The sequence below is a fragment of the Oncorhynchus gorbuscha genome, linkage group LG06 (genome assembly GCF_021184085.1).
Source record: "Oncorhynchus gorbuscha isolate QuinsamMale2020 ecotype Even-year linkage group LG06, OgorEven_v1.0, whole genome shotgun sequence".
Classification (NCBI taxonomy): domain Eukaryota; kingdom Metazoa; phylum Chordata; class Actinopteri; order Salmoniformes; family Salmonidae; genus Oncorhynchus; species Oncorhynchus gorbuscha.
The window spans coordinates 36,527,808-36,554,198 of NC_060178.1; the positions used below are offsets into that span (position 1 = coordinate 36,527,808).

Here is a 26,391-nt window from a genome sequence, read left to right on the forward strand (position 1 = left end):
GGATTACCTTCTCCATCACGTACAGGTCCCCACAGAAGCCCAGGAGCCTGGGGGCATGCTCCCTGTCCTGCAGGACCACCGCTAGAAGGAACTCATTGAGCTGGAGCAGGGCCCACATGGAACGGGCCTCTGGTAGGGAGATGAGGCCGTCTTTGTTGTAGTCGGCCACGAAAAGAACCAGGCTCACCAGGTCTTGAAGGTTGGCCTGTTCACCCACCTTGGTCTGGAGAGGAAGAGGAATAAGGGTAAGAGATACCTTCATAACAGAACTGCATTAATGAACACACTAGACACTTAAGTCATAACACACGTACAAAGGTTGCAATAAGTTACATGAATGTGAATACTTTGACGTAACGAAAGTATCAACTTGCGGCTATGAAGCCCTGATTATGAAGGCAGTATGTATGAATTATGAATGTGTTATGAAGTCCCTATGTTACTAGCCTTCAAATAAGTTTTGCCGACATGAAACCATTTATAAAGTGGAAAAGCAGGAAGGCTAATGAATCACACTGGGATGAGATGACAGTGCTCTGACCTTGAGGTGGCTGAGGACTATCGCTTTGAACTTCTCCACAGAGGTTCCCTTGGTGGGCTTGTTGAAGCGCGAAGCCTCCTTCCTGTGCTCCATCTCAGCTCCCGGGTCATAATGAGGAACCTCCTCCATCTGGCACTTAACCACCCCCTCCAGGTCCCCCCAGCCACCAGAGTACACCTGAGAGACACGCACACAGAGACAGAACACGCTGGTGTTTGTTATCAGACACAGAGTCACTCTGGGTGGATAGCAAGGAAGATGCAGAACTTCTCATGGAGCACCGTGTTAGTGCTGGTTTTCTTTAAATTATAGTAATGGGAGATTACACGCACCTGTGTGCTAAAATAAGCTTGATTGCAATGAAAATCTCACAAGCATAAATCTGTGATTTAGCTGATCTTACTTTGATGGCAGACAGCTGCAACTCTCATTGTCTAGATTCTTTATTCCCACCCCCAATTAAATAACAACCTATCAGGAGCATCTGAAACCGTAAGGCTGATGAATATAAAATACTTATTATAAGAATATAGGAGTTGTAGGCCTATACTTCATTCAAACCTATCATCTTAAATTGCAAAATAGTATATGTGTGCCATTTTAAATAACTTTATCAGACTACATTTTAATTTGTTAAAAGTTATAGATTTTATAACCCATCACGACTGACTTGATTTCGTTACACAAATATGGACAGTGCAGGGATATTTCTGACCCATGGTCTAACTATATTTTTGAAAGACAAATCATAATGAATGGATTACATATATTGGAAACATAAAATGTGTAGGATTGTCACAGTAAGGGCTTCCCGAGTGGCGCAGCAGTCTAAGGCACTGCTGTGGCAAGAAACAAGGAAATCCTTTATTTCAATTGTAATTAATGATTGTCAAATTGTTTAAAAAATGTCCCACAATTCAATCATGATTTACTTCCATATATCCAATTTGTAGCCTACAGTTAAGGAATAATTGCTTTTCCCCTCGAACAGAAATGGCCATATTTTATTAAGACAAGTAAAATCATTAATAGATTTCATGAATTGGAAATGAAAGATGTATCCTGCACCATGATTTTTCCATCCATAAAATGTGTAGGGGAGGCTATATTGCCATAGTAGATTTGCCATGGTAAACAAGGAAATTAAATACATTTTCAGTTGTACGGAATGATTATCAAATAGATAAATCAATTTAGGATTAAATTGTTACGATGATAATACCCACCAGAGGGCGAAATCTTCTTGAAAATGTTTTGGTTGCATTCAGGACTAAACACATAGCTAAATAGAGGACTGATTTTTGTATCTGTGGCATTTGTCACACCTTGATCTGTTTCACCTGTCTTTGTGCTTGTCTCCACCCCCCTCCAGGTGTCGCCCATCTTCCCCAGGGTATTTAGAGTTGTGTTCTCCGCTTGTCTGTTGCCAGTTCGTCTTGTCAAGCCTACCAGCGGTTTCCCCCATTCTCCTGATTTTCTCTAGTTCCAGTTTTGACCATTCTGCCTGCCCTGACCCTGATCCTGCCTGCCGTTCTGTACCTGTGACACCGCCTTGGATTACTGAACTCTGCCTAGCCTAAGCCTGCCTAATGTTCTGTATCTTTTGGACTCTGTTCTGGATTACTGACCTGTGCCTGCCCTTGACCTGTCGTTTGCCTGCACCCCTGTTATTGTACAAACTTTTGTTACCTCGAAACTGTCTGCCTCTGGGTCTTCTCCTGAGCCGTGGTACCATTTTAGCGTCTGTGACAGCATGGGCACTGCCAGAGGCATTCTTCATTTTGAAGTAGTCCATTTTTTTCTACACTAAAATGGTAGATGCCCTCAATGGCGCTGCCCATGCTAATACGACCTTTAGGGCACTAGAGGCCTCTATCATTCTCTATGGGACTAAAAGATAACACCGACTTCCGCATTGTGGAGCGGTAAATCAGTGGCCAATGATGTTTGCAATTGAGATCAGCTGTGTGGGTGATTTTTAACCTCGACGGGATCGGTGTCTCTATACCGGGATGGTTGTTGCTAACGTGCACTAATGTGAATAGAATGATGTTGTTCCAGCCAACTTTCCAGGACACAGATATTATATGGCCAGAAAGCTTAAATTTGTGTTCATCTAACTGAACGGTAGCTATTACAGTGAAAAATACAATGCTATTGTTTGAGAGTGCACAACAACAAACTTTTATCACGGCAACTGGTTTGATACATTCACCTCTGAAGGTAAATAATGTACTTACATTCAGTAATCTTGCTCTGATTTGTCATCCTGAGGGTCCCAGAGATAAAATGTAGCATAGTTTCGTTAGATTTTTATAATCAAATCTAGGAACCTGGTTCTACAGTTTGAACCACTGCTGTGTCTGGCCCCACTCCCACGGCCATCTAGATGTATGAAGGTTACTGTCTTTTCTGTAGGGAAGCTAATTATCCATAATTTATGACATTCTTGAGAGTGTGTAAACTTACATTTTTTATTACCATATAATTGTTGTATGTTCTCTATAGTATGTACTTGAAAATTTGGCACATTTGGGCAGACATGCTTCATTGGATCAGTATGAAATGTTGCACATACACTGCTGCAATCTTGTGGCCAAACTCTAAATTGCGCCCAAACTCCAATGTGATTTAATGGCTTTTCTCTTGTATTTCAAAGAGGATAAAAAAAAATGAAAATAAATGTTTGTTTGGATTATCTTTTACCAGATCTAATGTCTTATTCTCCTACATTAATTTCACATTTCCACAAACTTCAAAGTGTTTCCTTTCAAATTGTATCAATAATATGTATATCCTTGCTTCAGGTCCTGAGCTACAGGCAGTTAGATTTGGGTATGTCATTTTAGGTGAAAAAAAAGGGTCTGATCCTTGAGAGATCAGCTGGCGATAATCTGCTGACCATAGATGGTTGCAATTGGCCCTGTAGTGCTAAACACTAGGGGTGAATCTTAAAGGTAATTTTTGATTTCTCGTGTCCTCTCTCCTCACCACCTCCCCAATGTCAGAAAGAAGTGAGGAGATGCATGTGGATTGGAGGAGAAGATCCTTGGATTCTCTCCTTCCCTCTCATTTGGGAAAGGAGGCGAAGAGAGAGGACGTGATGAATCACAGAAAGACGTTTGAGATTTACCATAGAACTAATATCAGCTAGTGCCGGAACAGACAAAGGATCAGAGGCAGATCTGACCTGGTTGTTAGGCTTGGATGAGAGACACTTCCCCAGGTACAGCGTGTCTTTCTCACACAGGCTGGTGCAGGCCGAGCCGTCGATCAATCCTTTCCTGTACTTGTCACACTGAAATAGATATGGCGTGGGTTTGAATACTGTAACTAACTAATAGACACACAGAACGTGTTTGTTTTGTATAGTAACTCGCAGGATGGTTTCAACACAATATAGAGCTGACAATGGAATATTGTATTTGAAGGATGTCTTTCTTTTAACCAGTAGGTGGCTCTATCAATTTACTAATTTTATAAAAGGAAATAGAGAACTTACTATGGCATTCTTGCATGCTTGTCCACGGCACAGCTCTGAGTAGGATGAGTACTCCACATACACCACCCAGCTACCCACAAACACTGCCAGCCACGAGAAGAACATATACTTCATGTGCAGGTAAGAGAATCGGGCCTGGGGGAAAGAGGGGGGGGGGGTCGAGAAAGAGAAATGAGAGAGAAGGGGGAGAGAGAGCTGTGATGACCTTCATCACATAATAATAAGATCATGATCTGAATACATTCCTATTTGAAGTTCGGGTGGTTATCTTATGATAATACAACTGAACATGACCCAGATACAGTAAGACTGAAGACACACGTTAACAGCATCTAGATCAGGGGTGCTCACACTTTTGGGCTCGGTGGGACAAAATATAATCTGAGTGATGGCCTTCGTACTGAACAAATAGACATGATTTATTTAGAAATATAAAAGGTAAACAATAGGCGCTGTTGAAGCAATAGCTTTATTTCAAAGTAATCATAAAATTACGCTTCAAACATTAATAAAATCATAGCCATATATATATAACTTGACACCGAACAACACATTTTGATTACCTGTATTAAAATATGTATTACATTTTACCATTCTAGCATAGAACCTGCAACCAATCTTCTATGTTCATAAGGCTAATAAGGACTGTTAAGGACTGTTTAATGGTCATCAGTACCCTACCATGAACCATAGCCAGTGTTACCAGACGGCTACCACCCGGTACTCTACCCTGCACCCTAGAGACTGTTGCCCTATGTACAGTTGAAGTCGGAAGTTTACATACACTTAGGTTGGAGTCATTACAACTCGTTATTCAACCACTCCACAAATTTCTTGTTAACAAACTACAGTTTTGGCAAGTCATTCAGGACATCTACTTTCTGCATGACACAAGTAATTTTGCCAACAATTGTTTACAGACAAATTATTTAATTTATTCATTTGGGTCAGAAGTTTACATACACTAAGTTGACTGTGCCTTTAAACAGCTTGGAAAATTCCAGAAAATTATGTCATGGCTTTAGAAGCTTCTGATAGGCTAATTGACATCATTTGAGTCAACTGGAGGTGTACCTGTGGATGTATTTCAAGGCCTACCTTCAAACTCAGGGCCTCTTTACTTGACATCATGGGAAAATCAGAAGAAATCAGCCAAGACCTCAGAAAAAAATTGTAGACCTCCACAAGGCTAGATCATCTTTGGGAGCAATTTCCAAATGCCTGAAGATACCATGTTTATCTGTACAAACAATAGCAGGCAAGTATAAACACCATGGGACCACGCAGTTGTCATACCGCTCAGGAAGGAGATGTGTTCTGTCTCCTAGAGATGAACATACTTTGGTGAGAAAAGTGCAAATCAATCCCAGAACAACAGCAAAGAACCTTGTAAAGATGCTGGAGGAAACAGGTACAACAGTATCTATATCCACATTAAAACGAGTCCTATATCGACATAACCTGAAAGGCCGCTCAGCAAGGAAGAAGCCACAGTTCCAAAACCGCCATAAAATTGCCAGACTACGGTTTGCAACTGCACATGGGGACAAAGATCGTACACTTTGGAGAAATGTCCTCTGGTCTGGTGAAACAAAAATAGAACTGTTTGGCCAGAATGACCATCGTTATGTTTGGAGGAAAAAGGGGGAGGCTTGCAAGTCAAAGAACACCATCCCAACCGTGAAGCATGAGGATGGCAGCATCATGTTGTGGGGGTGCTTTGCTGCAGGAGGGACAGGTGCACTTCACAAAATAGCATCATGAGGCATGTGGATATATTGAAGCAACATCTCAAGACATCAGTCAGGAAGTTAAAGCTTGGCCGCAAATGTGCCTTCCAAATGGTCAATGACCACAAGCATACTTCCAAAGTTGTGGCAAAATGGCAGAGTGAAGGTGTGTTTTTTGAGAGAGATGGAAGGAGATGGACCAAACTCATTAACCTGCATACTTTGGGGTTCTTATCTTTTCTGGTGTTTTCAGATCCAATGGGGAATCCACAGAATCCCTGTGGGATGCAGAAACTGGAAGATAACTTTTCAGTGCAACAATGTATCTGGAGAACTTCCACATTATTTTCAGGATTATCCTCTTCTGTAACCGAGACACCAGACAAGCTCGGCGGCAGAAAGACAAGCTAGCTGCAATCAGGTTGGTGGACCACCTTCCCCTGTAATTACAACCCTGGGCCCAATCTTACTGTTGATGAGCAGCTTATGCCATTTAGGGGCCACTGCCCCTTCAGGCAGCACATACCGTCTAAACCCGCAAAATATAGAATCAAGATCTGGATTGCCTGTGATGCTGTTTCACAATATGTGTGGATCTTGCAAGTGTATACGGGGAAGCCAGATTAGAGGAGCCCCTGAGAAGAACCAAGGGATGCGGGTTGTCCAGGATGTGACACAGGGACTCCGTGGCCACAACATCACATGCGATAACTTTTTTTTTCTTTTTCGCCCAAGCTGGGACAGGAGCTCCTCAAGAGGAAGCTGACGATGGTAGGAACAGTACAAAAAAACAAGCCAGAGCTCCTACCTCAGCTGTTGAATACACGGAACAGGCCTATCAATAAATCTAAGTTTGTGTTCACCGCCGACACTTCTCTAGTACCAGAAAAAAATGTGGTACTCATGAGTATGCTGCATAGGGATGGAAGAATCTGTGGCCAGGAACATCAAAACCAGAAATCACAATGGATTACAATGCCACAAAAAGAGCGATGGACAATTTAGACAAGATAGTGACTGGCTACAGCTGCAAAATAAGAACCCTACGCTGGCCACTTGTGATACTCTTCAACATCTTGGACATCTCGGCATACAACGCGTTTGTCATATGGATGGCGTTGAACCCAGGTTAAAACAGAAGAAAGCTTCAGAGGAGATGGCTCTTTCTTGAGGAGCTGGGCAAGACCTCAATTCCAGAGGAGGCAACATATCCCAAGGACCCCAGCTTCTGCAGCCATCGTGAGGAGGATTCAGGAGGAGAATGCTGGTTCCCCATCAGAATCAACAATTACAGTACCGGAAGTTGCATGTGTCTGTGTCTGATTCTCCTACCCTGGCCTGCTGTAACTATATATATATATATATATATATATATATAATGATGATTTGAAAAAAGTTCCATGAAAGGCATGAGCTCTGCTTTCTTTTTATGCAGGCTGCACACTTTATCAGTCTCTCATTCTCAATTTGACAAAATGCCTTGAATTTCCAGGCGGCATCCCCCTTGTGTGGCCATAATGCCCCCTAAAAAATCCAGTGGTGGAAAAAGTACTGTCAGGCTTAACTGTCGTACTTAAGTCAAAGTAAAAAATACCCTTAATAGAAAATGACTCAAGTAAAAGTCACCCAGTAAAATTAACCAAAGTATTTGGTTAAAAATATACTTAAGTATAAATCATTTCAAAGTCAAATGTATGGAGTAAAATGTAGTAAAGTAAAAATAGTCAAGTAAAGTACAGATACCCCAAAAGACTACTTAAGTAGTACTTTAAAGTATTTTACACCACTGAAAAAAATCCATGCCAGTGGCCATTGTGCTGTGGTGGAAATTCAACACCAGGGACACCTAACGCCAATCTTAAAACGATTCCCTATTTATTATCAGCAAGTTGGAGAGGTTACAACAAACTCTGCACACCATACAGGTCCATCAGAAAAACTCTACTGGTGTGGTCCCTGCAGTTGTTTTCTATACGGCTATACACAGACAAGTTATATTTGCATAATTTAACACAATTAATTCATCACTACCAGTGGCTCGCACATGTGACTGACCAATACCTCACAAGGCCTTCTCTCTCCCCAAGTTGAGACCTTGAAACTGAGGTACCTCGGTTGTTCCCATAGCAATATTCTGGGCTTACTGCCAAGTTGAGGATCAGTGATTGTTAGGATTCCTCCATACACAATCAGTCAGTCACCTCTAATTAGTTATTAGAAAGTTGCATTGATTTGATACATAAACATAAAAATAGCATTGATTTGATACATAAACATACAATTTCCCTCACAGTGCCCTTGGGCTGAATATAATAATTATAATTATCTTCTCCCTGCTGCCAATCGCCTTGCTCTAAAGCACCTCTCACTCACATGGCTTTCTCAGATATCTCAATTCTTATTAGCTAATGCCGGTCACGTGATTGGGTCCTTCTCACAGGCATCGCAGCTCCAAAGTAGGCTACACACGAAGACAGAAACATCGGCTTCTTATCGAATTCCGTGGCTCATATTGAAGATGTTGGAACTGTCCACATTTACTCTTCGTCAGCCAACAAGATGAGTATGCCTAATAAACAGCAAAAACACTAGCGTTTGTCAATATACTGTCCCCCATAGTACAAAACTGGACCTATTCTGTGCAAGAAAGAAATATTCCCCCCAAAAACACCAAAGAGACAGATGCAACAAAACAGAATAAACTATTAGGCTATTTCTCTACATTATGAGCACAGCAATGAGCACACGGCAGTAGGCTATCAGTGTGAATGTTCCAAAATGCAATCAATTAGATGGAAAACACCATTCTCCAAAGTGACCGCAAATGTGATTATGCATGTAATGCTTTATTATAAAGGACTAGGCTACATGAGGTGTGTGACTATACTAAAAAAGATATTAAAATAATACAAGCGCTGTTTCTTGCCTTACTGCACATGCCGGAAATCATTCACAAGTGATAATGTCATTCATTAATTCTAAAATATTGCCACCCATCAGACTATTCTTCATTTAATCTTATCTTTTACACATACTAAATAATATATGTGTGAAATGAGTTTTGATTTAGAATGGACCATTATCATTCACCTGCTCGGAACAGGGGCAGCCGGGGAAAAAAGACATGTCATCTATGCATTTAAATAGCGAATGGAGGATGCTTCTCCCGTGGTTCATTTTCATGCCAGCCAGATAGGCTATACTTCTGTTGTAAAGCAAAGCAGTGTGCTTAATAGTGGGAAAGTTGAGGAATGAATATAGTAGGCCTAGCTGATGGGATCTTTAATAGACGCCATCACGCAATTGCATAGCCTATAGAAATGTTGCGCAACATGAGCTCATGAAGTGTTTAATTTGATTTTCGTTTACATCTGCATTGATGTCAGAGTGATTAGAGGGACAATAGAGTGATGAGGACCAGGCAGTTAGCAAGTTTGGTAGGCTACTAATGACCATCAGCAGCATCAGAACTTGGAGAAGCCAGGGACATTAAGCCAGGGACACCATGATTAAAAGGTCAGAGTGGAATTTGACTGCGGTCATGACTCGTGACCACCGGTGTAGAGGTAATATGGTCATGTAACAGCCCTGGCTCTGGCATATGCTTTCTCTCCTGCCATCTTGACATTCCTATAATCCAAATTTGTGCAGACTGATCAACACAATGTCAAGTTACATTGCTGAAGTCATCACCCACAAGTAAAAATTAGTCAGGTGGTAAAACAGAGTGCACCAGGGAAAAATCACAACTTGCTGTGTGCCAGCCTGGTCTCATACACTAGGCGTAACATAGTAAATGTAAATCCGAGACACTGAAATTAGTATCCTATGTTAGGTTTGGTATGGTTACTTAAGACATACTCAAGGGTGGTTGGTCGGGGTGGAAGGATGGGCATTTTAGCTAATTACCAACTTTGCAACTACTTACTACTTTTTTGCTCCTTTGCAACTACTTAGCATGCTAGCTAACCCTTCCCCTAAACCTAACCTTAACCCTTTAACATTAACCCAAACCTTAACCCCTTCACCTAACCTTAACCCCTAGCCTAGCTAACATTAGTCACCTAACTAACATTAGCTTTAGCCACCTAGCTAGCATTAGCCACAACAAATTGGAATGTGTAACATTTCATGCATATTGGAAATTCACAACATATTGTACGAATATTGTACGAATTGAAATTCGTAAAATATCACACGAATTGCAATTTGTAACATCATATGAATTGTAACATATGCTAAATGGATTATGGACATCCACAAATCGATACATATCATACGAAACATAACATATAACAATGGTATGTCTCAGCAGCGTGCAGTCAAAAGAAAATGTAATGCTTGCTTACATGGTTTACTACGTGATTAAATTAGTCTGTTTTTGTCACGCCCTGGTCATTATATTTTGTGTTTTTGGTATATGTTTGAGTAAGCCAGGGTGTGACATGGGTTTATATGTTGTGTTTTCGTATTGGGGTTTGTAGTAATTGGGATTGTGTATGATTAGGGGTGTGTCTAGTTAGGCTTGGCTGCCTGAGGCGATTCTCAATTGGAGTCAGCTGCTTATCGTTGTCTCGGATTGGGAACCGTATTTAGGTAGTCTGAGTTCGCGTTGTATTTTGTGGGTGTTTGTACCTGTCTCTGTGTTAGTCACCAGATAGGCTGTAATTAGTTCACGTTCCGTTTGTTGTTTTCTTTTACAGTTATTTCATGTACCGCATTTATCTTCATTAAAGCCATGAGTAACCTACACGCTGCATTTCGGTCTGACTCTCTTCATACAACAGACGAACGTCGTTACAGAAACACCCACCACTCACAGACCGAGCAGCGTGTGAACTGGCAGGATCTGAAGGAGGACGTTATAGACAGCAGAAGCACGGAGTATACTACGTGGAAAGAAATCGACAGGTGGGCGGCCGACCCAGAGCGAGTGCAGGAGCCCGCCTGGGATTCCCTACAGCAATGCGAGGAGGGCTATAGACGTATGGATTCGAAAAGGAAAGCACGGCTATACCGCCTGGGACAGCGGGGCAGCTCGGGACAGAGGGGCAGCCCGGGACTGAGGGGCAGCCCGGGACTGAGGGGCAGCTCGGGACAGAGGGGCAGCTCGGGACAGAGGGGCAACTCGGGACAGAGGGGCAACTCGGGACAGAGGGGCAACTCGGGACAGAGGGGCAGCTCGCAACAGAGGGGCAGCTCAGGACAGAGGGGCATCTCAGGACAGAGGGGCAGCCCGGGACCGAAGCAGCCCGGTACTGAGGGGAAGCCCGGTACTGAGAGACAGCCCAGTACTGAGAGGAAGCTCAGTACTGAGAGGAAGCTCAGGCAGGTAGTAGGCTCCGGTAAATCCTGGCTGGCTGGTGGAACTGGATAATTCAGGTTGTCTGGCCTATCTAGAAGATCTTGGCAGACTGGCACTTCTGGCGGATCTTGGCAGACTGGCACTTCTGGCGGATCCTGGCAGACTGGGAGCACTGGCGGAGCTGGGCAGACTGGGAGCACTGGCGGAGCTGGGCAGAGTGGGAGCACTGGCCGCGCTGGGCAGACTGGGAGCACTGGCCGCGCTGGGCAGACTGGGAGCACTGGCCGCGCTGGGCAGACTGGGTGCACTGGCCGCGCTGGGCAGACTGGGAGCACTGGCCGCGCTGGGCAGACTGGGAGCACTGGCGGAGCTGGGCAGACTGGGAGCACTGGGCAGACTGGGAGCACTGGCCGCGCTGGGCAGACTGGGAGCACTGGCGGAGCTGGGCAGACTGGGAGCACTGGGCAGACTGGGAGCACTGGCTGCGCTGGGCAGACTGGGAGCACTGGCCGCGCTGGGCAGGCTGGGAGCACTGGCCGCGCTGGGCAGACTGGGAGCACTGGCGGAGCTGGGCAGACTGGGAGCACTGGGCCGACTGGGAGAACTGGGCCGACTGGGCAGACTGGAGACTCCGGCAGCGCAGGAGAGGAGAAAGGCTCTGGCTGTGCTAAACAGGCGGGAGACTCCAACAGCGCAGGAGAGGAGAAAAGCGCTGGCTGCGCTGAACAGGCGAGGCGCACTGGAGGCCTGGTGCGTGGTGCTGGAACTGGTGGTACTGGATCGAGGACACGCACAGGAAGCCTGGTGCGGGGAGCTGCTACCGGAGGACTGGTGTGTGGAGGTGACACAGGATGGGCTAGACCGTGAAGGCGTACTGGAGATCTTGAGAGCAGTGTAGGCACAGGACGTGCAAGGCTAGGGATGTGCACAGGAGGCCTAGTGCGTGAGGCTGGCACCAACTTCACCAGCTGACTAACACGCACCTCAGGTTGAGTATAGAGCGCTAACTCAGGTGCTATCAAATCCCCAACACGATCCGTCGGACAAATATTATATCTATAGCACCAAGCTAGCAACTCCCTCATTACTCTCCACTCCACTTTCCCCATTAACTCCTTCACAGTCTCTGCTTCGCTCACCTCTAACACTGGCTCTGGTTCTGGTCTCCTCCTTGGCTCCTCACGATGAACAAGGAGAGTTGGATCAGGTCTATCTCCTGACTCAGCCATACTCTCCCTAAGCCCCCCCCCAATACATTTTTTGGGGTGACTTTCCGGTTTCCAACCGCGTCGCCGTGCTGCCTCCTCATACCTGCGCCTCTCCGCTTTAGCTGCTTCTATTTCCTCCTTGGGACGGCGATATTCTCCCGGCTGCGCCCAGGGTCCTTTTCCGTCTAATTCCTCCTCCCATGTCCAAATTTCCAAATGGTGCAGTCTCTCCCACTGCAACTGCTCTTCACGATTAACTGGGAGAGTAGGCTCAGGTCTGACTCCTGACTCAGCCACTCTCTCTCTGCGCTTTCCCCCGTTACTTTCGGTTTTCGCTCTGTATAGCCGTGCTTTCCTTTTCGACTCCATACGTCTATAGCCCTCTTCGCATTGCTGTAGGGAATCCCAGGCGGGCTCCTGCACTCGCTCTGGGTCGGCCACCCACCTGTCGATTTCTTCCCACGTAGTATACTCCATGCTTCTGCTGTCCATAACATCCTCCTTCAGATCCTGCCAGTTCACACGCTGCTCGGTCTGTGAGTGGTGGGTGTTTCTGTAATGTAGTTCATCTGTTGAATGAAGAGAGTCAGACCGAAATGCAGCGTGTAGGTTACTCATGACTTTAATGAAGTAAATCGCGGTACATGAAATAACTTGAATATGAAAACAACAAACGAAACGTGAAACCTATTACAGCCTATCTGGTGACTACAACACTAAGACAGGAACAAACACCCACAAATTACAACGCGAAAGTCAGGCTGTCTAAATACGGTTCTCAATCAGAGACAACGACAAGCACCTGACTCTGATTGAGAATCGCCCCAGGCAGCCAAGCCTAACTAGACACACCCCTAATCATACACAATCCCAATTACTACAAACCCCAATACGAAACACAACATATAAACCCATGTCACACCCTGGCTTACCCAAACATATACCAAAAACACAAAATACAATGACCAAGGCGTGACACTTTAATGTCCTACAATGGTAAAAAATGTATATACAATTTATTTATTTATTTTTTACCCCTTTTCCTCCCCAATTTTTCGTGGTATCCAATTTTTTTAGTAGCTACTATCTTGTCTTACCGCTACAACTCCGTACGGGCTCGGGAGAGACGAAGGTTGAAAGTCATGCGTCCTCCAATACACAACCCAACCAAGCCGCACTGCTTCTTAACACAGCGTGCATCCAACCCGGAAGCCAGCCGCACCAATGTGTCGGAGGAAACACCGTGCACCTGGCAACCTTGGTTAGCGTGCAGTGCGCCCGGCCTGCCACAGGAGTCACTGGTGCGCGATAAGACAAGGATATCCCTACCGGCCTAGCCCTCCCTAACCTGGACGACGCTAGGCCAATTGTGCGTCACCCCACGGAGACCTATACAATTTATTTTAGCTCAGAATACTCAGAATACTCGGGGGCCCAAATAAAACCACCCGCGGAATGCCAGTTGGGGAACCGTGTACTATGCAGTCTCTCAACAGTAAGTTGAGACCCCACTTCTTAAAAACTAAAAATATATATTTGGGGGGGGGGGCAGTTTAGTCGGCCCTGATCTAGATCATGTTTGAACATGCACAGACGAGTAAATATTATAAAATGCCCAAAATGTTGGATATGTAGGCTAAGTATTGCACCACCTTTATGTTGCAATAAGGATAAATCATATTACCAAGGAAGTACGAATGTGAAGTTGAGAAATATGGCACAAATCTTTACAGAAGACATGACTAGAAATAGTCTTTTGTGAATACTTAAGATCAGTAGCATTTTGGAATGTTGAAAGCAAGAGAATCACTGAGCACTACAGGGATTTCCAGTCACTTTAATAAGCAGGCTGGTCTAGTACCAGTAGTCTAGTTATCCAATGAATGAATGGATATAAATAGCTCCATCACTGGGGGGGGGTCATCATTAAATATGCAAATTTAAGCAAGATTAAGTATGATAACAATTATGCAAAATAGATGAGGTGAGAGACAGATAACACACACGTCGTTTGGTCAGGTTGTGAAACGTGAGATTCATAGAAAAAGAAAATGATTCAAAACAACACTTCCTAAATTTGAGTCAGTTTGCTAAATGCATTTGGGGAAATAATTATAGAATTTTGATCTTCCTAGAAAATCCAACCTTTCGACATGTTCCTCAGGAACTAACAGCAAACAGACATCCTAGACCTGCTTACTGTATTATTAATATCCAGAAGAGGTGGGTGTTCTTGTAAAAAGTATCAAATGTATGTGAAAGGAGTGATAACTCCTCTTATTGAGGGAGAGCAAGATGGAGAGTGGGGAGAAAGTGAGAGAAACAGAGTGTGTTTGGGGACAGGGAGTCAATATGTCATGCAGGTGAAAGAGGACCCAAAAGCGACTTAACAGAAACAGAGTTTATTTAAGTCCAAAACGGAATAACAGAAATCCTCTAGACTTGTAGAGGGGAAACAACTGGAGAAGCGGCCACAGACTGCAGGTCGCTTCGGGTAGGCGCAGGCCGTAGTCGACAGAGACACCTGCTCACACGCAGCATCTGATGAAGGCAAAAAACACGACAGGACAGGGCGATACACAATCATAGCAAAAACACGACAGGACAGGGCGAAACGCAATCACAGCATGGTGAATACAATACAAGGAACCGACGGGACAGGAACGGATCACAAAGGAATAAATAGGGACTCTAATCAGGGGAAAGGATCGGGAACAGGTGTGGGAAGACTAAATGATGATTAGGGGAATAGGAACAGCTGGGAGCAGGGACGGAACGATAGAGAGAAGAGAGAGCGAGAGAGTGAGAGAGGGAGGGGGAGAGAGAGGGATAGAAGGAGGAAAGAACCAAATAAGACCAGCAGAGGGAAACGAATAGCATGGGGAGCACAGGGACAAGACATGATAATAAATGACAAACATGACAGTACCCCCCACTCACCGAGCGCCTCCTGGCGCACTCGAGGAGGAATCCTGGCGGCAACGGAGGAAATCATCGATGAGTGAACGGTCCAGCACGTCCCGAGACGGAACCCAACTCCTCTCCTCAGGACCGTAACCCTCCCAATCCACTAGGTATTGGTGATCCCGTCCCGAGAACGCATGTCCATAATCTTATGTACCTTGTAAATAGGTGCGCTCTCGACAAGGACGGGAGGGGGAGGGAAGACGAACGGGGGTGCGAAGAAAGGGCTTAACACAGGAGACATGGAAGACAGGATGGACGCGACGAAGATGTCGCGGAAGAAGCAGTCGCACAGCGACAGGATTGACGACCTGGGAGACACGGAACGGACCAATGAACCGCGGAGTCAACTTACGAGAAGCTGTCGTAAGAGGAAGGTTGCGAGTGGAAAGCCACACTCTCTGGCCGCAACAATACCTTGGACTCTTAATCCTGCGTTTATTGGCGGCTCTCACCGTCTGTGCCCTGTAACGGCAAAGTGCAGACCTCACCCTCCTCCAGGTGCGCTCACAACGTTGGACAAACGCTTGAGCGGAGGGAACGCTGGACTCGGCAAGCTGGGATGAGAACAGAGGAGGCTGGTAACCCAGACTACTCTGAAACGGAGATAACCCGGTAGCAGACGAAGGAAGCGAATTGTGAGCGTATTCTGCCCAGGGGAGCTGTTCTGCCCAAGACGCAGGGTTTCTGAAAGAAAGGCTGCGTAGTATGCGACCAATCGTCTGATTGGCCCCTCTGCTTGACCGTTAGACTGGGGATGAAACCCGGAAGAGAGACTGACGGACGCACCAATCAAACGACAGAACTCCCTCCAAAACTGTGACGTGAATTGCGGGCCTCTGTCTGAAACGGCGTCTAACGGGAGGCCATGAATTCTGAATACATTCTCAATAATGATTTGTGCCGTCTCCTTAGCGGAAGGAAGTTTAGCGAGGGGAATGAAATGTGCCGCCTTAGAGAACCTATCGACAACCGTCAGAATCACAGTCTTCCCCGCAGACAAAGGCAGACCGGTAATGAAGTCTAAGGCAATGTGAGACCATGGTCGAGAAGGAATGGGGAGCGGTCTGAGACGACCGGCAGGAGGAGAGTTACCCGACTTAGTCTGCGCGCAGTCCGAACAAGCAGCCACGAAACGGCGCGTGTCACGCTCCTGAGTCGGCCACCAAAAGCGCTGGCGAATAGACGCAAGAGTGCCTCGAACACCGGGATGACCCGCTAACTTGGCAGAGTGAGCCCACTGAAGAACAGCCAGACGAGTGGAAACAGGAACGAAAAGGAGGTTACTAGGACAAGCGCGGCGACGCAGTGTGCGTGAGTGCTTGCTTAACCTGTCTTTCAATTCCCCAGACTGTTAACCCGACAACACGCCCATAAGGAAGAATCCCCTCGGGATCAGTAGAAGCCACAGAAGAACTAAACAGACGGGATAAGGCATCAGGCTTGGTGTTCTTGCTACCCGGACGGTAAGAAATCACAAACTCGAAACGAGCGAAAAACAACGCCCAACGAGCTTGACGGGCATTAAGTCGTTTGGCAGAACGGATGTACTCAAGGTTCTTATGGTCTGTCCAAACGACAAAGGAACGGTCGCCCCCTCCAACCACTGTCGCCATTCGCCTAGGGCTAAGCGGATGGCGAGCAGTTCACGGTTACCCACATCATAGTTGCGCTCAGATGGCGACAGGCGATGAGAAAAATAAGCGCAAGGATGAACCTTATCGTCAGACTGGAAGCGCTGGGATAGAATGGCTCCCACGCCTACCTCTGAAGCGTCAACCTCGACAATGAATTGTCTAGTGACGTCAGGAGTAACGAGGATAGGAGCGGACGTAAAACGTTCTTTTAGAAGATCAAAAGCTCCCTGGGCGGAACCGGACCACTTAAAACACGTCTTGACAGAAGTAAGAGCTGTGAGAGGGGCAGCAACTTGACCGAAATTACGAATGAAACGCCGATAGAAATTAGCGAAACCTAAAAAGCGCTGCAACTCGACACGTGACCTTGGAACGGGCCAATCACTGACAGCTTGGACCTTAGCGGAATCCATCTGAATGCCTTCAGCGGAAATAACGGAACCGAGAAAAGTAACGGAGGAGACATGAAAAGAGCACTTCTCAGCCTTTACGTAGAGACAATTCTCTAAAAGGCGCTGTAGAACACGTCGAACGTGCTGAACATGAATCTCGAGTGACGGAGAAAAAATCAGGATATCGTCAAGATAGACAAAAACAAAAATGTTCAGCATGTCTCTCAGAACATCATTAACTAATGCCTGAAAAACAGCTGGCGCATTGGCGAGACCGAACGGCAGAACCCGGTACTCAAAATGCCCTAACGGAGTGTTAAACGCCGTTTTCCACTCGTCCCCCTCTCTGATGCGCACGAGATGGTAAGCGTTACGAAGGTCCAACTTAGTAAAGCACCTGGCTCCCTGCAGAATCTCGAAGGCTGATGACATAAGGGGAAGCGGATAACGATTCTTAACCGTTATGTCATTCAGCCCTCGATAATCCACGCAGGGCGCAGAGTACCGTCCTTCTTTTTAACAAAAAGAACCCCGCCCCGGCCGGAGAAGAAGAAGGCACTATGGTACCGGCGTCAAGAGACACAGACAAATAATCCTCGAGAGCCTTACGTTCGGGAGCCGACAGAGAGTATAGTCTACCTCGAGGAGGAGTGGTCCCCGGAAGGAGATCAATACTACAATCATACGACCGGTGAGGAGGAAGGGAGTTGGCTCGGGACCGACTGAAGACCGTGCGCAGATCATGACATTCCTCCGGCACTCCTGTCAAATCGCCAGGTTCCTCCTGAGAAGTAGGGACAGAAGAAACGGGAGGGACGGCAGACATCAAACACTTCACATGACAAGAAACGTTCCAGGACAGGATAGAACCACTAGACCAATTAATAGAAGGATTATGACACACTAGCCAGGGATGACCCAAAACAACAGGTGCAAACGGTGAATGGAAAATCAAAAAAGAAATAGTCTCACTGTGGTTACCAGATACTGTGAGAGTTAAAGGTAGTGTCTCAAATTTGATACTGGGAAGATGACTACCATCTAAGGCAAACATGGGCGTAGGCCTGTCTAACGGTCTGAAAGGAATGCTATGTTTCCGAACCCATGCTTCGTCCATGAAACAACCCTCAGCCCCAGAGTCAATCAAAGCACTGCATGTAGCACCCGAACCGGTCCAGCGTAGATGGACCGACATAGTAGTACAAGATCTAGATGAAGGGACCTGAGTAGTAGCGCTCACCAGTAGCCCTCCGCTTACTGATGGGCTCTGGCCTCTTACTGGACATGAATTAACAAAATGTCCAGCAACTCCGCAATAGAGGCACAGGCGGTTGGTGATCCTCCGTTCCCTCTCCTTATTCGAGATGCGAATCCCTCCCAGCTGCATGGGCTCAGTCTCAAAGCCAGAGAGGGGAGATGGTTGCGATGCGGAGCAGGGAAACACCGTTGATGCGAGCTCTCTTCCACGAGCCCGGTGACGAAGATCTACCCGTCGTTCTATGCGGATGGCGAGAGCAATCAAAGAATCCACATCTGATGGAACCTCCCGGGAGAGAATCTCATCCTTAACCACTGCGTGGAGTCCCTCCAGAAAACGAGCGAGCAGCGCCGGCTCGTTCCACTCACTAGAGGCAGCAAGAGTGCGAAACTCAATGGAATAATCCGTTATGGACCGTTCACCTTGGCATAAGGAAGCCAGGGCCCTAGAAGCCTCCCCACCAAAAACTGAACGGTCAAAAACCCGAATCATCTCCTCTTTAAAGTTCTGGAATTTGTTAGAGCAATCAGCCCTTGCCTCCCAGATAGCTGTGCCCCATTCTCGAGCCCGGCCAGTAAGGAGTGAAATGACGTAAGCAACCCGAGCTCTCTCTAGAGTATGTGTTGGGTTGGAGAGAGAACACAATCTCACACTGCGTGAGAAAGGAGCGGCACTCAGTGGGCTGCCCGGAGTAGCAAGGTGGGTTATTAACCCTAGGTTCTGGAGGCTCGGCAGGCCAGGAAGTAACAGGTGGCACGAGACGTAGACTCTGGAACTGTCCAGAGAGGTCGGAAACCTGAGCAGCCAGGTTCTCCACGGCATGGCGAGCAGCAGACAATTCCTGCTCGTGTCTGCCGAGCATGGCTCCTTGGATCTCGACGGCAGTGTAACGAGCGTCTGAAGTCGCTGGGTCCATTCCTCAGTCGGTTCCTTCTGTCATGCAGGTGAAAGAGGACCCAAAAGCGACTTAACAGAAACAGAGTTTATTTAAGTCCAAAACGGAATAACAGAAATCCTCTAGACTTGTAGAGGGGAAACAACTGGAGAAGCGGCCACAGACTGCAGGTCGCTTCGGGTAGGCGCAGGCCGTAGTCGACAGAGACACCTGCTCACACGCAGCATCTGATGAAGGCAAAAAACACGACAGGACAGGGCGATACACAATCATAGCAAAAACACGACAGGACAGGGCGAAACGCAATCACAGCATGGTGAATACAATACAAGGAACCGACGGGACAGGAACGGATCACAAAGGAATAAATAGGGACTCTAATCAGGGGAAAGGATCGGGAACAGGTGTGGGAAGACTAAATGATGATTAGGGGAATAGGAACAGCTGGGAGCAGGGACGGAACGATAGAGAGAAGAGAGAGCGAGAGAGTGAGAGAGGGAGGGGGAGAGAGAGGGATAGAAGGAGGGAAAGAACCAAATAAGACCAGCAGAGGGAAACGAATAGCATGGGGAGCACAGGGACAAGACATGATAATAAATGACAAACATGACACAATACAGCCCTGTTTACTGACAAAGGCTGTGTCCCATACAATAGCAGTGCGTGGATAACATCCCTGGGGAAGCGCAGACAGAAAAAATGCCATATTACAACCTGTTTTGTGATAATTGCGTTGTATGCGTTATAACCTGTTTAGTTCATATGCCTTGCGACATTGTTATATAGGCCTGAGGCCGAGACAATAAGAAGATACAGTGGCAGAATAAACATCTGTCTGGTGAACTACACAAAGTATATTGCATGTAACAAACAGTTACATGACCTACAGCATGGTCAAGCAAGTTAATGTTTCTGACATTTTCGGACTACCAAACAACTAATGATTTAAAACCACAGAGTTACCGCAAGTCGCAAAGAAAACAGGAGCTGCTTCCACTATTCCAGCACCATTTCAACTTCAACATTTTAACATCATCAAATCACCCATGCTTAGTCTAATACAGAGACAACTAAAAGATACCAAGTACAATTTAGTCCAATCAAAGTAAGCTAAATATGACATGGCTGTCCAAGGTTATGATTTTGGTGTGTTTGTGCGTGTGTGTTTGTGCAAGCAGAAAAAACATGTTCACTCACCCTAATTGTAGAGAAACGCCAATGCCATGTTGACGAAACACTCTACCACTCCGTCATACAGTACACACTTACATTTTGTGTTGTTCTAGGCTACTGGTGAAAATGCTTACTCGCTAGCCTAACTTCCTTTTATGGGCAGCTTTAGTAAGAATCGGACCCTTTTTTTTCCATTTTTGCCTAAAATGACATACCCAAATCTAACTGCCTGTAGCTCAAGACACAGCAGGGCTTCAAACTGTAAAACCCAGTTCCTACTGAATATAAAAATGTATTTGATCAAACAAAACTATGCTACATTTGATCTCTGGCACCTTTAGGAGGACAAATCAAAGCAAGATTACTGAATGTAAGTACATTATTTACCTTCAGAGATGAATGTATCAAACCAGCTGGAGTGATAAGTTGTTGTTGTTACACTCTCCTCAAACAATAGCATTGTATTTTTTCACTGCAATAGCTACTGTAAATTGGACAGTGCAGTTAGATTAACAATAATTTAAGCTTTCTGCCCATATAAGACACGTCTATGTCCTGAAAAGTTGGCTGTTACTTACAACGTCATTCTAGTCACATAAGCGCAAGTTAGCAACAACCATCCAGGTGTAGGGACACTGAGGTTAATCATTAGCCTTCTATATTTAGCTACATATTGAACTTCCATCCTCTCAGGCCAGGGGAACAATGTATGAATTTATGGTTGGATAAAATCGTTGGCCATTACGGAGAATTATGTAGCCTAAAACCACAAGTCCAAATGCCTATCTCCATCCCATGGCTAATTTAGGAAAGGGACAGTTTTAGCTTGCTAGATAGCCACCGGAAGAAAACAACTCAATGAGACACACAACAAGTTTCTGTCAATGACGTATGCTCTCGATGCGATGTGATCGGGAGGAAGTCAAATCCAAACTGGCTTCCCTTGATACTTTTTTAAAAAGTACACCAGGACCATTCACAGTTGAGCTCAACACTGTTTGGCTTCCCCTGTATTCAATGCTACAGGCAGCAACAATGTCATACTCTTTTGGACCAGACAGCATCAGATAGATGGCCTACACATACAGAGAGAAAGGGGTGCTGTTTCGCTCACTTGGATGCTTTCTCCACTGAGATTACATTCAGCTTTTTGCGATTTGAAGGGAAATTATGAAACACAGAGAGACAAAAGATGAATTATTTGAAATGTTTTTTTCTTGGTAAATTTTGTTGGGGAAGCCTGGCATCCCTTGGCATCCATGAATACAGGCCAAAATGGCACCCTATTCCCTATATAGTGCACATATTTTGACCAGAGCCCAGTGCACTACTTTTGACCAGGGCCCATAGGGCTATATAGGGAATAGGTGCACTATATAGGGAATAGGTTGTCATTTGGGATGTAGCCAGTGACAGACCAGGGAGGGAGGAGACTCAGAGGACTTCTTCCATGTTCCCAGTCTCTGTTGGTCTTGCATCTCTGTTTGTTTTAGTCAAGCTACCATCTGTGAGCACAGACCAGGTGACTCATTCTTCCCAGATGACTTTACCATTGTGACAGAGAGAATAATAAATCACTGGACAGAGGTGAAGAGGGCCATAGAATGAGGGGAGAAATAGATTATCTATGTATTCTGTATGAGCCAGCATTGAATCAATTACATAATTGAATTTGACCCCATATCTACGGAACAATCTTCTCTGTCTTTTGCACATCCTCAGTGTTCTACCCATAGAACTTGGAATTGGAATACTTACTTTAGTAATCAACAACCCAATGGCTCTCCGTGGTAACACATGGTTAGGTACAGAGAGACAGTTACAGTACTGTACAATCTACACTGAGTGTAAAAAACATTAGGAACACCTTCCAAATATTTAGTTGAACCCCCCCTTTGCCCTCAAATCGTCAGAGCATGGACTCTACAAGGTGTTGAAAGCGTTCCACAGGGATGCTGGCCCATGTTGACTCCAATGCTTTGCACAGTTGTGTCAAGTTGACTGGATGTCCTTTGGGTGGTAGACCATTCTTGATACACACAGGAAACAGTTGAGCGTGGAAAAACCCAGTAGCGGTGCATTTCTTGACACACTCAAACCTGGCACCTACTACCATACCCCATTCAAAGTCACTTAAATCTTTTGTCTTGCCCATTCACCCCTGAATGGCACACACACACAATCAATGTCTAAATTACAAGCATTTTGCTACACTCACAAAAACATCTGCATGTGACCAATAAAATTATATTGAAATGGAATTTACTTCAAGCTTAAAAATCCTTCTGTAACCTGTCTCTTCCCCGTAATCTACACCAATTGAAGTGGATTTAACAAGTGACATCAATAAGGGATCATAGCTTTCACCTGGATTCTGTCATGTTTGTCATTTATTATCATGTCTTGTCCCTGTGCTCCCCATGCTATTCGTTTCCCTCTGCTGGTCTTATTTGGTTCTTTCCCTCCTTCTATCCCTCTCTCTCCCCCTCCCTCTCTCACTCTCTCGCTCTCTCTTCTCTCTATCGTTCCGTTCCTGCTCCCAGCTGTTCCTATTCCCCTAATCATCATTTAGTCTTCCCACACCTGTTCCCGATCCTTTCCCCTGATTAGAGTCCCTATTTATTCCTTTGTGTTCCGTTCCTGTCCCGTCGGTTCCTTGTATTGTATTCACCATGCTGTGATTGCGTTTCGCCCTGTCCTGTCGTGTTTTTGCTGTGATTGTGTATCGCCCTGTCCTGTCGTGTTTTTGCCTTCATCAGATGCTGCGTGTGAGCAGGTGTCTCTGTCGACTACGGCCTGCGCCTACCCAGCGACCTGCAGTCTGTGGCCGCTTCTCCAGTTATTTCCCCTCTACAGTCTAGAGGATTTCTGTTATTCCCTGTTTGGACTTTAATAAACTCTGTTTCTGTTAAGTCGCTTTTGGGTCCTCTTTCACCTGCATGACAGAAGGAACCGACCAAGGAATGGACCCAGCGACTTCAGACGCTCGTTACACTGCCGTCGAGATCCAAGGAGCCATGCTCGGCAGACACGAGCAGGAATTGTCTGCTGCTCGCCATGCCGTGGAGAACCTGGCCGCTCAGGTTTCCGACCTCTCTGGACAGTTCCAGAGTCTACGTCTCGTGCCACCTGTTACTTCCTGGCCTGCCGAGTCTCCAGAACCTAGGGTTAATAACCCACCTTGCTACTCCGGGCAGCCCACTGAGTGCCGCTCCTTTCTCACGCAGTGTGAGATTGTGTTCTCTCTCAACCCAACACATACTCTAGAGAGAGAGCTCGGGTTGCTTACGTCATTTCACTCCTTACTGGCCGGGCTCGAGAATGGGGCACAGCTATCTGGGAGGCAAGGGCTGATTGCTCTAACAAGTTCCAGAACTTTAAAGAGGAGATGATTCGGGTTTTTGACCGTTCAGTTTTTGGTAGGGAGGCTTCTAGGGCCCTGGCTTCCTTATGCCAAGGTGAACGGTCCATAACGGATTATTCTATTGAGTTTCGCACTCTTGCTGCCTCTAGTGAGTGGAACGAGCCGGCGCTGCTCGCTCGTTTTCTGGAGGGACTCCACGCAGTGGTTAAGGATGAGATTCTCTCCCGGGAGGTTCCATCAGATGTGGACTCTTTGATTGCTCTCGCCATCCGCATAGAACGACGGGTAGATCTTCGTCACCGGGCTCGTGGAAGAGAGCTCGCATCAACGGTGTTTCCCTGCTCCGCATCGCAACCATCTCCCTCCTCTGGCTTTGAGACTGAGCCCATGCAGCTGGGAGGGATTCGCATCGCGACTAAGGAGAGGGAACGGAGGATCACCAACCGCCTGTGCCTCTATTGCGGAGTTGCTGGACATTTTGTTAATTCATGTCCAGTAAGAGGCCAGAGCCCATCAGTAAGCGGAGGGCTACTGGTGAGCGCTACTACTCAGGTCCCTTCATCTAGATCTTGTACTACTATGTCGGTCCATCTACGCTGGACCGGTTCGGGTGCTACATGCAGTGCCTTGATTGACTCTGGGGCTGAGGGTTGTTTCATGGACGAAGCATGGGTTCGGAAACATAACATTCCTTTCAGACCGTTAGACAGGCCTACGCCCATGTTTGCCTTAGATGGTAGTCATCTTCCCAGTATCAAGTTTGAGACACTACCTTTAACTCTCACAGTATCTGGTAACCACAGTGAGACTATTTCTTTTTTGATTTTCCGTTCACCGTTTACACCTGTTGTTTTGGGTCATCCCTGGCTAGTATGTCATAATCCTTCTATTAATTGGTCTAGTAATTCTATCCTATCCTGGAACGTTTCTTGTCATGTGAAGTGTTTAATGTCTGCCATCCCTCCCGTTTCTTCTGTCCCTACTTCTCAGGAGGAACCTGGCGATTTGACAGGAGTGCCGGAGGAATATCATGATCTGCGCACGGTCTTCAGTCGGTCCCGAGCCAACTCCCTTCCTCCTCACCGGTCGTATGATTGTAGTATTGATCTCCTTCCGGGGACCACTCCTCCTCGAGGTAGACTATACTCTCTGTCGGCTCCCGAACGTAAGGCTCTCGAGGATTATTTGTCTGTGTCTCTTGACGCCGGTACCATAGTGCCTTCTTCTTCTCCGGCCGGGCGGGGTTCTTTTTGTTAAGAAGAAGGACGGTACTCTGCGCCCCTGCGTGGATTATCGAGGGCTGAATGACATAACGGTTAAGAATCGTTATCCGCTTCCCCTTATGTCATCAGCCTTCGAGATTCTGCAGGGAGCCAGGTGCTTTACTAAGTTGGACCTTCGTAACGCTTACCATCTCGTGCGCATCAGAGAGGGGGACGAGTGGAAAACGGCGTTTAACACTCCGTTAGGGCATTTTGAGTACCGGGTTCTGCCGTTCGGTCTCGCCAATGCGCCAGCTGTTTTTCAGGCATTAGTTAATGATGTTCTGAGAGACATGCTGAACATTTTTGTTTTTGTCTATCTTGACGATATCCTGATTTTTTCTCCGTCACTCGAGATTCATGTTCAGCACGTTCGACGTGTTCTACAGCGCCTTTTAGAGAATTGTCTCTACGTAAAGGCTGAGAAGTGCTCTTTTCATGTCTCCTCCGTTACTTTTCTCGGTTCCGTTATTTCCGCTGAAGGCATTCAGATGGATTCCGCTAAGGTCCAAGCTGTCAGCGATTGGCCCGTTCAAGGTCACGTGTCGAGTTGCAGCGCTTTTTAGGTTTCGCTAATTTCTATCGGCGTTTCATTCGTAATTTCGGTCAAGTTGCTGCCCCTCTCACAGCTCTTACTTCTGTCAAGACGTGTTTTAAGTGGTCCGGTTCCGCCCAGGGAGCTTTTGATCTTCTAAAAGAACGTTTTACGTCCGCTCCTATCCTCGTTACTCCTGACGTCACTAGACAATTCATTGTCGAGGTTGGCGCTTCAGAGGTAGGCGTGGGAGCCATTCTATCCCAGCGCTTCCAGTCTGACGATAAGGTTCATCCTTGCGCTTATTTTTCTCATCGCCTGTCGCCATCTGAGCGCAACTATGATGTGGGTAACCGTGAACTGCTCGCCATCCGCTTAGCCCTAGGCGAATGGCGACAGTGGTTGGAGGGGCGACCGTTCCTTTTGTCGTTTGGACAGACCATAAGAACCTTGAGTACATCCGTTCTGCCAAACGACTTAATGCCCGTCAAGCTCGTTGGGCGTTGTTTTTCGCTCGTTTCGAGTTTGTGATTTCTTACCGTCCGGGTAGCAAGAACACCAAGCCTGATGCCTTATCCCGTCTGTTTAGTTCTTCTGTGGCTTCTACTGATCCCGAGGGGATTCT

General features: G+C 46.2%; 1 protein-coding gene across 2 annotated transcripts in view; it reads right to left on the reverse strand.

The window, feature by feature from the left end:
• The window catches only part of LOC124037119 (divergent protein kinase domain 1A-like), a 36,118-nt gene that overhangs the window by 1,793 nt on the left and 7,934 nt on the right, over positions 1-26,391 (reverse strand). For both annotated transcript variants that reach the window (XM_046351772.1, XM_046351773.1), the window contains exons 3-6: positions 4,044-4,178; positions 3,732-3,839; positions 542-718; positions 8-223 (exon numbers count right to left, since the gene is read on the reverse strand). In XM_046351772.1, coding sequence (XP_046207728.1) covers positions 8-223; positions 542-718; positions 3,732-3,839; positions 4,044-4,178 — 636 coding nt within the window. The remainder of the gene's footprint in view (positions 1-7; positions 224-541; positions 719-3,731; positions 3,840-4,043; positions 4,179-26,391) is intronic.